This window comes from Aotus nancymaae, unplaced genomic scaffold (genome assembly GCF_030222135.1).
Source record: "Aotus nancymaae isolate 86718 unplaced genomic scaffold, 86718_ANA_hifiasm-v0.15.2.pri h1tg000064l_0, whole genome shotgun sequence".
Lineage (NCBI taxonomy): Eukaryota > Metazoa > Chordata > Mammalia > Primates > Aotidae > Aotus > Aotus nancymaae.
Window position 1 is genome coordinate 9,186,844 of NW_026988478.1, and position 13,542 is coordinate 9,200,385.

The following is a 13,542-nucleotide window of genomic DNA, read 5'->3' on the forward strand; positions in this document are numbered from 1 at the left end:
AGGCCGAGGCAGGCAGATCACAAGGTCAGGAGTTTGAGACCAGCCTGGCCAATATGGAGAAACCCCATTTCTACTATAGTACAAAACTATTGGTGGCAGGTGCCTGTAGTCCCAGCTACTCAGGAGGCTGAGGCAGGATAATTGCTTGAACCCAGGAGGCGGAGACTGCAGTGAGCCAAGATCACACCATTGCACTTCAGCCTGGGCAACAGAGCAAGACTCCATCTCAAAACAAAACAAAAGTTGCTAAAGCAGGACTCCAGAAAATAAACCTGATATTTGGAATTATTTCTGTTCTGATTGTTTATCAGTTTCTTAAGAGGTAGGTGAAAGTCTGAACATCCTTTTGATAGCTTTGTAGTGCTAGATATTCAAAAGTTGGAAGTCACAGTGGCAGACAGAAGGGGTTTTATAAACCATCACACTTTTGGTTGATGTTGTGGGGCTCTACTATAGGATACTGTGTGAACCAGAATTAGACTAAAACTAGATTGATAGATTTTTTGGAGATATAAAATAAACTGTAGGCTGGCAAATTTGCCAAAGAGAACTGGGGACAGAGACAGCTTGAAAGAGCGTGGGATCACAAAAAAATCTGAAACACTAGTCTGGGTACAGTGGCTTATGCCTGTAATGCTAACACTGTGGGAGGCTGAAACAGAAGGATCACTTGAAGCCAGGAATTCAAGACCAGCCTGGACAACAAAGTAAGCCCCCATAACTAAAGGAAAAAATCTTAAACACTGACATTGAGAACTGTCTCTTTAAAAAAGCCTAAGTTTCACAGAGAGACAAATTGGACAAAGATGCAAGACTCAACTGTATGCTGTCTTCAAGAGATCCATCTCATGCAATGATACCCAAAGGCTCAAAATAAAGAAATGAAGAAAAATTTACAAAATAAAACAAAAAAACAGCAGAGAGGTTGCTATTCTAATTTCTGATGAAAGGCTGGGCATAGTGGCTCATGCCTGTAATCCCAGCACTTTGGGAGGCTGAGGTGGGTGGATCACTGGAAGTCAGGAGTTCAAGACCATCCTGACCAACATGGTGAAACCTCATCTCTACTAAAAAAATACAAAAATTAGCCTGGCATGGTGAGGGGCACCTGTAATCCCAGCTACTCGGCATGCTGAGGCAGGAGAATCGCTTGAACCCAGGTGGTGAAGGTTGCAGTGAGCCAAGATCGCACCACTGCACTCTAGCCTGGGCGACAGACCAAGACTCAGTCTCAAAAAATAGAAAAAGTAAAAAAAAAAAAATTCTGATAAAACAGACTTTAAACCAACAATTTAAAAAGGACAAAGAAGGGCATTACATAATGATAAAGAGTTCAACTCAACAAGAAGACCTAACTATCCTAAATATATATGCATCCAACACTAATGGACCGAGATTCATAAAACAAATTCTTACAGACCTATGAAGAGACTTAGATAAACACACAATAATATTGGAATACTTCAACATCTCACTATTAGACAGATCATCAAGGCAGAAAACTAGCAAAGATATTCAGAACCTAAACTCGGCGCTTGATGAAATAGACCTATGGACCTCTACAGAACATTCCACCCAACAACAGAATATACATTCTTCTCATCTGCACACAACACATATTCTAAAATCAAACACAATTGGCCATAAAGCAATCTCAACACATTTTTAAAAACCGAAATCATACCAACAACACTCTTGGACCATAGTGCAAAAAAAATTAATAAATAAAAATTAATACTAAGAAGGTCTCCCAAATGATATAATTACATGGAAATTAAACAACCTGTTACTGAATGACTTTTGGGTAAACAATGAAATTAAAGCAGAAACCAAGGAATTCTTTGAAACTAATGAAAATGAAGATATAGCATACCAAAATATCTGAGATACAGCTAAAGCAGTATTAAGAGGAAAGTTTAGTTTTTTTCTCTGCCTCCACGCTGCAGACCTTAAAGGCCCTCCCCTCCCTCACAATACTCCGCAACACTCCACACCCCCCTATACCCCACCGTACTCCACCCCCAACACCCCCACACTCCCTTGTGGCCTAGGGAACCTCCACCCTGGCTGGAACCCATTGTTCTTTGATCAGTGTATTAGTCCATTTTCACACTGCTATAACCTGAGACTGGGTGATTTGTAAAGGAAAGAGGTTTAATTGACTCACAGTTCCACATGTCTAGGGAAGCCTCAGGAAACAGAATCATGAAAGAAGGCAAAGGGGAAGCAAAGCACATCTTACACGTTGGCAGGAAAGAGAGAGAGCGAGTGGCAAAGTGCCACACTTTGAAATCATTAGATCTCATGAGAATTCACTCACTATCATAAAAACAACGTGGGGGAAACTGCCCCCATGATCCAATCACCTCCCACCAGTTCCCCCCCGGCCGCCCCGGCCACTGACATGTCAGAATTGTAATTCAAGAGGAGATTTGGGTGGGGACGCAGAGCTAAACCGTTTCATTCCACCCCTGGCTTCTACCAAATCTCATGTCATTCTCACATTCCAACACACAATGATGTTTTCCCAACAGTCCCCAAAAGAAAAAAATCATGGCTAGTCCCTTGGGCAGTTGATATAACTCATACCAATATTTGTATAGAAGCAGCATGTTCCGAGTAGTCACAATTGAATCACGGACTCAGAGGTAAAAAGATATAGCCTCAGAAAATGTGGCATACCTAAAATATTCGTGAATCTTCTTACTCATTTAAATAAACTAAATATGAATTTCAAATTCACTGACTTTTCCTATTACTATGATGTGATACAGGAAGCATCCTTCAAGATTTATACTTTCTAAAAAACAAATGACTATTATATGCTATTTTTCAACAGGACAAATGTTACAGGAAATGAGCATACAAAATAGGAAACAGAAAGCGGAGGCGGTTAGCAATGACTTTAATTTGCCTCCTTACTTTCACACAGACAAAAACACCTGCAGAGAGCTTCAAATACTATGCATATGCTGATGATTCTCAAATTTACAACTTCTGAAAAAGTATTTTCTCTACCACCCCCATGCCCTCTTGTTCATTCTTCAGATCTCAGCCTAAAAAAGGTCAATTTCCAGAAAATCCCTTTCCTGAGAACCAAGACTAGGACAGGTTTTGTTTGTTTGTTTGTTTGTTTTTTGAGACGGAGTCTCACTCTGTTGCCCAGGCTGGATGCAGTGGCATGATCTTCATTCACTGCAACCTCTGCCTCCCGGGTTCAAGTGATTCACCTGCCTTAGCCTCCTGAGTTGCTGAGATTACAGGCGCACACCACCATGCCCTAATTTTTGTATTTTTAGTAGAGACGGGGTTTCACCATGCTGGTCAGGCTGGTCTTGAACTCCTGACCTCATGATCCTCCCACCTCGGTCTCCCAAAATGCTGGGATTACAGGCGTGAGCCTCTGTGCCCAGCAAGACTAGGTCAGTTTTAAAACAGAGATTTTCAATCCTTTTGACCTAGACTCACCATAAGAAATATATTTTGTATCATGATCTGGTGCACATACAGGCAGATATGCATTCTTAAACAAATGATTATCTCTACCTGCCAGTCGCTATTATAAAGCACTAGGTATGCAAAGTGAATAAAACATATAAAAACTTTGCTTTTTTTTATTATTGTACTTTAAGTTCTGGGGTACATGTGCAGATCTTGCAGGATTGTTGCATAGGTACACACATGCCATGGTGGTTTGCTGCCTCCATCCCTCCCGTCACCTACATCAGGCATTTCTCCCAATATTATCCCTCCCCACACCCCGCTGTCCCTCCCCTAGTCCCCCACCCCCTAACAGACCCCAGTGTGTGATGCTCTCACTCATAGGCGTGTGTTAAACAATAAGAACACATGGGCACAGGGAGGGGAATAAAACTTTGCTTTAATGGAATTTACATTCTAATCCTGTTTCTGCCTTTTTCTTAAAACTATTCTCAATCCTGCAGCCAAAGTGATCCTATTAAAACATAAATCAGATATGTCACTCTTTTGCTCAATGCCGTCCAATGGCTTCCCATCTCACTCAGAGTCGAAACCAAGGCCCTGCCTACTACAAATCACAGAGCCTTACATGATCTGCCACACTGACCTCCACTGACCCTTACTCACCCTCTTTCCTCATCACCTACAAGTCCTCCCAGGCACTCCCCTTCAGTCATATTGGCCTTGCTTCTCTTCAGACTGGCCAGCCACGCTCAGGGCCTTTGCACTGACTTCCTCCCGCCTGGAATGTTCCTCCACCAAACATCCACATGGTTAGCTCCCTCAAATATTTGAGATCTTTAACCACAAGGTGCCTTCCCAAAGAAGTCTTCTCTGGCTACCCTTCATAAAATTTTAACACCCACCCTTCACATTTTATATACTCCCTCTTCTTGCCTTTTGTTTTTCAGTTTCTTGTCATCTTATAATATACTCCATATTTTACTAATTTATCTTGTTTATTATCTATCTTTTCTCTTGAAAGCATACTCTAGAAGCCTTTGGATTTTTGTATTTATTCACTGACAATGTAAACAGAAATAAAAATTTCACAAAAGAATACTTCTCCTTATTATCTGCAATTTACTAGGACATTTTTTATTTATTTTGTTAAAAACACTGGTCTTAAGCCACTAGATAGATTTCATGACCCATTCGTAGATCATTATCACTGCCTTAATGTAAGCTTTCATTGTATCTGACGAATTTGTTTCATAGCACATCATGACTGTGTGTGTGTGTGTGTGTGTGTGTGTGTGTGTGTGTTTATTCCCTGCCCCACTGTGAGTCCCATGAGGGGCTGTGAAGTCAGGGCTTCCTTACTCATTGCTATGTTTCCAGCACCTAGCATAGTTCTATAACAAGTCCAAGTCATGTGGACACAGAAGTTAAAAGGGAGCAGAAACAAGCAGAAGTTAGCCACCAGGAAGACAATGAACAGAAACACAGAGGGAAGTAGAAACTGACCCAGGAGAGGGAGAAACAGAGCTGTAGATCCAGTTCTCAGTCCATAAGTTTCTTTACCCCCATTCTTTTAGACTGAGCTTTTGTTTTTTGGAACTAATACTATATAAATAGCAGATGAATTAAACATCTTGATCAGTCAGAGCAAACAATCCAAAACTTCAGTAAATATCAATATTTTCCAAATTTTAGGAAAGTATTATTGGATAAATGGGTAAATTTTCAGAAAGCATTAGTGGGTCATTTCGTAGTCCAGAGATGGGGAAGGCAGAAAACCATGTTTGCTTCTGTAACCTCCATGTCCTCTACCACCTAGCCAACTTGCTTTGCTCTGCTGCTTAGCTCTGCCACACAGGAAGGGCTCCTGCCTGACCCCTTGCCCTGTAGGAGGAAGGATAGCCTACAGTGTACTAGGAAGACACTTTCAAAGGTAAATGGCACTCACAGGAATGATCTCTGTCTCTGTCTCTCTCTCCCTCAGTGTCCTCTCTTCTAGGAGCCTTATGTAAAATAGGCCTGATCCTCACTCAGGGAAGTGTCTAACTTAGCAATCCAGGCCAGCTCAAGTTGAGGTATTTGGACTTGCTCTTTTCCATGCTAGCACATTTAACCACTCCCTACTTCATTTTATATAAGAATTGTAAAATCTGAGATTCAAATTTGACCATTTAGTTGGTCCAGTCTAACTCGCTAGATTCTGTATCGGAGAAGGGATAGAAATAGTGTTCCTATGAAGACGCTGTTTTTTCTTTCATATATATATATATATATATATATAGACACACATATATATGAAACCACACACACAGATATGGGAATATGTAATTTTGGTGTTATTTTACATTCATAAATTATTTTACTTTCATAAATGTTCTTAGTCGTGACAGACTTATCCATAAAGCTAACAAACCTTAAACTTCAGTGCTTCACATTGCTTGGGCCCCTTCTAAGAAATGAACCTAATTTTGTCCTTTATTTTGAACAGGGCCTTTCAAACTGTATAATCTTCATGCCCCATAAAATCTGGATCTACTAGCCAGGCATGGTGGCTCACGCCTGTAATCCCAGCACTTTGGGAGGCCGAGGCCGGTAGATCACGAGGTCAAGAAATCGAGATCATCCTGGCCAACATGGTGAAACCCTGTCTCTACTAAAAATACAAAAATTAGCCGGACATGGTGGCGTGCGCTTATAGTCCCAGCTACTTGGGAGGCTGAGGCAGGAGAATCACTTGAACCCAGGAGGCGGAGATTGCAGTGAGCTGAGATGGCGCCACTACACTCCAGCCTGGCAACAGAGTGAGACTCTGTCTAAAAAAAAAAAAAAAAAAATCTGAATCTACCTATACCTTCAGAAATGTTATCTGTGATATTGACTGAGTAGGGTTAAAGGTCTGACCAGCAGCCCTAGCTCTCATAAGGAAAAAAAAAGTATTATATAGGACAAAATAATAATAATATATAGGCCAACAACAGAGAAGTCCACTCATTTTATGCTTGCTATATTTAAAAACCTTTAAATCTGCAAGGCTATATGGTTCTCTCTGAAAGCAAAAATTGGAGTATAATGTAGGCTTGCTATTTATCCCATCAGTAAGAAACTTTGGTGGCAGGATGAAAAAATAAATCCTCGTCTTTCTCAGGAATGGAACTGTTATGTTCAGTAAGTTTGCTTGTGGCCACTGCATCTCCAAAGCCTCTGCAGCATATCTGCAGTAAGCAGCCCAGAAGAAGACTAAGGACAGTGTATGAGACTGCATCAATGCATATAAATTGACTCGAATGATAATTGCAGAGTCGTTATAAGCTTCGTCTTTTTTCCAGCCAGTAAAGCTTAAGCAGTCAGTTCTTACATTGCTGTACTACCATGAGACAGCAGTAGAATTGTTCTCAGGCTCAACACAGAGTCCCCCAGGGAAACAACAGCCTCTTAGAATCATTGAACATCAAATGGACCTTTCCAGTACATATTCAACCTTCCAAAGTAGTATTAGATATGGGCAAGAAACGCATATTAGGCCCAGCATATACCACAGGACTTTATATTTCTCTCTGGCCATTTTTAGCCTGAACATTAAGGTTAAAACAAATGTGTTGGCTGGGCGTGGTGGCTCACGCCTGTAATCCCAGAACTCTGGGAGGTGGAGGCGGGTGGATCACCGGAGGTCAGGAATTCGAGACCAGCCTGGCCAACATGGTGAAACCTCGTGTCTACTAAAAATACAAAATTAGCCAGGCATGGTGGTGGGCGCCAGTAATCCCAGCTACTTGGGAGGCTGAGGCGGGAGAATTGCTTGAACCCGGGAGGCGGAGGTTGCAGTGAGCTGAGGTCGCTCCACTGCACTCCAGCCTGGCGCCTGGTGACAGAGTGAGACTCTGTCTCAAAAAAAAAAAAAAAAAAAAAAATTTTTTTTTAATTAGCAGGAGGCCAGATATGGTAGGCTGTGTCTATAACCTTAGCATTCTGGGTGACTGAGGTAGAGGATCACTTAAGCCCAGGAGTTCTAGACCAGCCTGGGCAACATGATGAGACCCACCCCCCGCACCCCTGACATCTCTTAAAAAAAAAAAAAAAGCAAGGATCGGTAGCATGCCCCTGTAGTTCCAACTACTCAGGAGGCTGAGGTATGAGGATTCCCTGAGCCCTGAGGCTCCTCCTTGGGTTCAAAGCTGCTGCACTCTAGCCTGGGCAACAGAGCTAGACCTTGTCTCTAAAAGAACCAAAAATGAAAAAATAAACAACAATGTAAGTATGTCAAAGCAACATTGGAGGCAACTGAAAGAATTTCCAGTGGCCAAAGCTGAAACAATTTGAGCCACAAGATAAAGTAGCATTAGATTATAAACCAATGTATAACATAAAAATCTATGAATCCATGCTGATATAAACAATGATTGGATAAATAAATGATCAAGGGAGAATAGACAAATCTCATGCAAAAAAAATCCAAATAACTTATATAGATATTCCACCCTCAAGAAGGGGGAACTTAATTTCCAACTCTAAGTGTGGTCTGTGCATAATGACTTTTTTCCAAAAAGCACAATATAGGAAGGAGGAAAAATAAATTTCCAATGGAGAAACTTGACAAACATTGTGTCAGCCAGGTGACAAGGTCAACATGACCAGAGATAAATCAGTTGGTATATATAGCCTTAACACTATGTGATGAAAATAGTACTTCAGCATGGTGCAGTGGCTTACGCCTGTAATCCCAGCACTTTGGGAGGCCGAGATGGACAGATCACAAAGTCAGATGTTCAAGACCAGCCTGGCCAACATGGTGAAACCCCGTCTCTATTAAAAATACAAAAATTATCCTGGTGTGGTGGTGTGTGCCTGTAATCCCAGCTATTCAGGAGACTGAGGCAGGAGAATCACTTGACTTTAACCTGGGAGGCGGAGGTTGTGATGAGCCAAGATCTCATCATTGCACTCCAGCCTGGGTGACAGAGTGTGACTCCATCTCCAAGAAAAAGAAGAAGAAAAAGAAAATAGTACTTCACCTCTGTGTTCTTCTCCCAAAATCATACAGCTTCAGTACAATCAAGAGAAAACGGTCAGAGAAACCTCCATAGAGGGATATGCTACCAACTACTTCACCAGTACTCCTCAAAACTGTCAAAGTCATCAGAAACAGAAGATATCTGAGAAAGTATCATAGACAAGAGGAGCCTAAGGACACATAATAACTAAATGTAGGTCAGGCACGGTGGCTCACGCCTGTAATCCCAGCACTTTGGGAGACCAAGGCGGACGGATCACAAGGTCAAGAGATCAAGACCATCCTGGCCAACATGGTGAAACCCTGTCTCTAAAAAAAAAAAAAACTAAATGTAATGTGATATGCTTAATAAAATCCTGGGAAAGAAAAAGCATATTGGGTCCAAGAAATAAGAATAAACCATGGACATTAGTAAATAATGTATCAATATTGGTTCATTAATTTTAACAAATATACCATATTAATATATGTTAATAACAGAGAAAGTGCTATGGGGTGTACGGGAATGCTGTACTATCTTCTCAATTTTTCCGTAAATCTAAACGTGTTATTTAAAAAGTCTATTATTTTTTAAAAGTTTTGTTATTCTAATAAAAGCATATTGTTTACACATTAAATCATACTTTCTGTTTGGTGAAGTCATTTTTGAAGGCTAATATTGGTGAATCTTTAAAAAGTTATGCTACAGATAGGCTTAATTTTACTTTAAAGTGAAATAAGCAACTGATTTAATTAGTCTATGGTATGCTTTTGATATTGTGTGGATTTTTAAATTAGCAAAAAATTTAAATTAAATTCAAGAAGAAATGCTTCAATTTATTCCGTTTAGCATAATCATCAGAAGCCTACAGAAGCTCTAAGACTTCTTAATGAGACATTTCATATTGAAGGGAGGAAATGTTTTTAATCCCCTACATAAAAAGATTATTTCAGAATTGATCTATACCAAAACTAAAACATCTTTTGAAGTTCTATGAAACCATGTGGTAACATAAGACTCTCCAACCTTGTAATTTTCTAGCACCTTTTATCTGTGCAGTCAGGCATTTCACAGCACCTTACGATGCATTTATAGTGACTTTTCCTAAATGGGAGAAGCAGATGAGTCAAATGACTTAAACTAGATTTTCCATGAGTCAGAGGTACAACTGTTCCAATGAGTCATTACCTACTGTCCTGAAGTAATTGTCAGGAGAATCGTTTAAATATAAACCCCTGAAAATCGTACATGGAAAGAACATTTTAAAACATAGCTGTTTTCCTACCAGTTTCTAACAATAAATTGTTTGAGAATAAATTTAGAGGGATTCAAATACCTAAAGACATTGTTTGTTTTTTTATATTAACAAAAAGCTATTTTTTTAATCATACAAATTACATAAAATAAAACTGGACACAACTGTAAGTGATCACCAACCAGGGGATGAATGTTCGAGATTTTTAGATGCATTAGAAGGGAGTATAGAGAATATCCACCTGCAAATGGATATTCTTTTGCAACCCTAGGATTTTCAAATGGCACCTCAACACAGTCCTTGGTCAGGATGTGGGATTCTGCAGGCCTAGCCTTAGCATCCACATCAAATGGGCAGAGGGAAGCCACATTCTCCACATTTGGGGGCTCCATCAGGCTGTTCCCTTTCCACCAGTCCTATTCAGTGATACTGCAGACACAGGATGAGGAAAAAGGAGACATCATACCGATGTTGATCAGGAGAGCAAGAAGGTGCAATCTTAACTTCCAGGATTTCACATTTGAAAGAATGCCTTGGCAGTGGTGGGTAGCCCAAGGCCCTTCCCGGGAAAAGAAGCAGGCACAGGGCCCAGTACTCAGGCTCCATTTTGACCCAACGTTTATTGTCCTTTTACAACAAGTCATTGTTTGGTTTAGAAACTGCTTGTGATTAGTTTTCCAACATTAACTCAAAAGCATGTAAAATAAAATCAACCTACTCTATAAACACCCAGCAACTGTGGCCCCTACCCGCCTACCCAGGTTGGACAAGGGGAAGGGAGGACTCGGGCAGCATTGAGTCAAGTGCAGATGCTATACTGTGGCAGGTGGCAGTAGCGTCTTGGCTCACACCCCACACAGGTCCCCTGCACTGCCCCAAACTACAAGAGAAATGGCATAGGCCCAAGGCCCAATTCCCTGTTGGTAATTCACTCTCCGCCTACCAAATGAAAATCACTTTTATTTTATCGCTTTTGTTTTGTATTTTTGCAACAGAAACCCCTGTCCATAGTCAAGACTGTAGCTGAACTGTTCACACTGAAGAATGGAGCAGGCTGTGGGCGCACCCCTGGTTCCTCTCCTGGGAAAGCGGCCCCCACCCCCAGGGAACAAGGTCCAGGCAGGCCAGCTCACTGCATGCTGGCCACCAGCACTTTGCCATACAGGTCATCGTCATTGTCTTCCATGTATACACTGCCACCTGTGCCGCCTCCACTGCCCTGACTGGGGCCAGCTCCACCCTGGTTCCCTGAAGGGAATCTGAAGCTGCCAAAGCCCCGACTCTGCTGAAGGGTCTGGGCGAACATCTCATACTTCCGAATGTCATTGTCACTGACAGAACGGCGCACAAAGTGCATGGCTTCTTCAAAGTGATCTCGACGGATCTCAGGCACTGGATCATCCTTTTCTACCTCCATGACTGATGGGTTTGTCTGTCTTTCTCGTTCTCGCCTAATCTCACTCTCGATGGATTCACGGATGGCCAACTTGCAAGCATGCTGGCAAATCTCTGTCAGGTCAGCTCCAGAGAAGCCATTAGTCATTTTAGCCAGGAACTCCAAGTCCACATCCTTGGCAACTGGGGACTTGCGCAGGTTGGCCTTGAGGATGGCAATACAGGACTTCTTATCAGGAAGTGGTATATAGATGAGCTGATCAAGACGGCCAGGTCTGAGGATGGCAGGATCAATGATGTCAGGCCGGTTGGTAGCGCCAATTATGAACACATTCTTTTTTGTGGACATACCATCCATTTCTGTCAGGATCTGGTTGATGACTCGGTCAGCAGCCCCACCACCATCTCCAATGTTACCTCCACGAGCCTTGGCAATCGAATCCAGCTCATCAAAGAATAGCACACAGCGGGCAGCTTGGCGGGCCTTGTCAAAGATTTCTCTGACATTGGCCTCAGACTTCCCAAACCACATGGTGAGAAGCTCAGGACCCTTGATGGAGATGAAGTTGGCCTGGCATTCGTTAGCAATGGCTTTGGCCAACAAAGTTTTCCCACAGCCAGGAGGTCCATAAAACAGAACTCCCTTGGAGGGTGTCATGACAAACTTGAGGAATTTGTCTGGGTGCTCCACAGGATACTGGACCAGCTCCTGAAGTTCACGTTTGACATCCTCTAGGCCGCTGATGTCTTCCCAGGTTACCTGTGGCACCTCTACCATGGTTTCCCGCAGTGCTGATGGGTTACTCTGGCTCAAAGCCCACCGGAAGTCATCCATAGTAACTGCTAGAGAGTTCATGACCTCGGCATCAATGGTTTCATCCTCTAGGTCAATGAGATCCATCTTCTTGTGGATGGCTTGCAGAGCAGCCTCTGAGCACAGGGCTGCTAAGTCAGCACCCACATGCCCATGAGTCTCATTGGCTACCTGTTCCAGGTCCACATCATCTGCCAGCTTCATGTTCTTGGTATGGATCTGAAGAATTTCCAAGCGTCCTGTAGCATCAGGAATTCCAATATCTACCTCCCGGTCAAAACGACCAAATCGCCGTAGAGCTGGGTCAATGCTGTTGGGTCTGTTGGTTGCTGCCATGACAATAACATGTGCTCTCTCCTTTAGGCCATCCATGAGGGTCAACAACTGTGATACAATACGCCACTCCACCTTGCCATGAGTTTTCTCTCTTTTGGGAGTGATGGCATCCAGCTTATAAATGAAAATGATGGCAGGAGCATTTTTCTCAACCTCCTCAAAGGCTTTACGAAGGTTGCTCTCAGACTCACCTGCCAATTTGCTCATGATCTCAGGACCATTGATCAAAAAAAAGAAGGCTCCAGTCTCATTTGCTACAGCTCGAGCAATCAGGGTCTTCCCTGTCCCAGGAGGTCCATAAAGCAGGATTCCTCTAGGAGGCTTCACACCAATTGCCTTAAAGAGGGCAGGATGTCTCAGGGGCAGTTCCACCATCTCCTTTATCTGAGCTAGCTGCTTCCTACAGCCACCAATATCATCATACCCTACTTCATTCAAGGACTCTTCCTCATCCTCTCGTTTGATAGACTCCCCTTCGCAGTGGATCACTGTGTCTGGAGCAACAATGCAGTAAGGGCTAGGATCTGTTTCCACCACTTTGAACTCCACAGCACGCATCCCACCACCGACAAGAAAAATGTCTCCTTTCCGGATGGGTCAATAAGCTTCCAAGAAGTACGGCTTAAGGTATACCTCAAAGAGATTACCAGTAATGCCTTCCACCGTGTCATCAATGGGCAGCACATGGATACATTTGCCATACTTCACATCAGGGCATGGCTGGATGCTGATGACATCCCCTAGGCGTACACGAAGGTTATTCCGAACAACTCTATTCATTCGAATCTTCTCATCAGAACACGTGTCATCAGAAAGGACGATGCAAACAGCTTCTCGTCTCTTCCTTCCTTTCAACAACACTGTGTCACCTCGGAACAACTGCAATTCATCCATCTTGGGCTGGGACAAGGACACCACACTGTTGTCCTCATCGATGGCTTCATCAACTATTAACCGATTGGGACGGTTCTTCTGTTTGAGAATGGCTGTTGATAAGTCATCACCTTTTGAATCGGCTCCAGAAGCCATGGCGCGCGCCTCTCCCGGCCGGCGGCTGTGGCGACCCGCGGGTAACGGCTACGAAGGGTGGCAAGTGACTGACTGAGCCGGGGCTCGGCTCTCCCAGGCGGTGGGCGAGCAGCGGCGACAAACCCGCAAGCGGCTTCCCTCTCGCTTCCTCCCACCGGCAGCTAGGCGTCGGGCGAACAACGCTGGCTCCTGATCCGCGAGGTGGCCGTGGCAGCGGCAGCTACGACTCAAACGACGGCCGCAGACGCTTCGCTGAGACCGAGCCGAGAAGAGCCGAATCATCG

At 43.1% G+C, this 13,542-nt stretch overlaps 1 protein-coding gene across 1 annotated transcript; it reads right to left on the reverse strand.

The window, feature by feature from the left end:
- Positions 1-10,746: 10,746 nt before the first annotated feature.
- LOC105715850 (transitional endoplasmic reticulum ATPase-like) lies at positions 10,747-13,277 on the reverse strand. The gene is given in 1 exon segment (XM_064366109.1): positions 10,747-13,277. A coding segment is annotated over 1 exon segment (2,445 nt). The 5' UTR covers positions 13,259-13,277; the 3' UTR covers positions 10,747-10,813.
- Between the last annotated feature and the right edge of the window lie 265 nt (positions 13,278-13,542).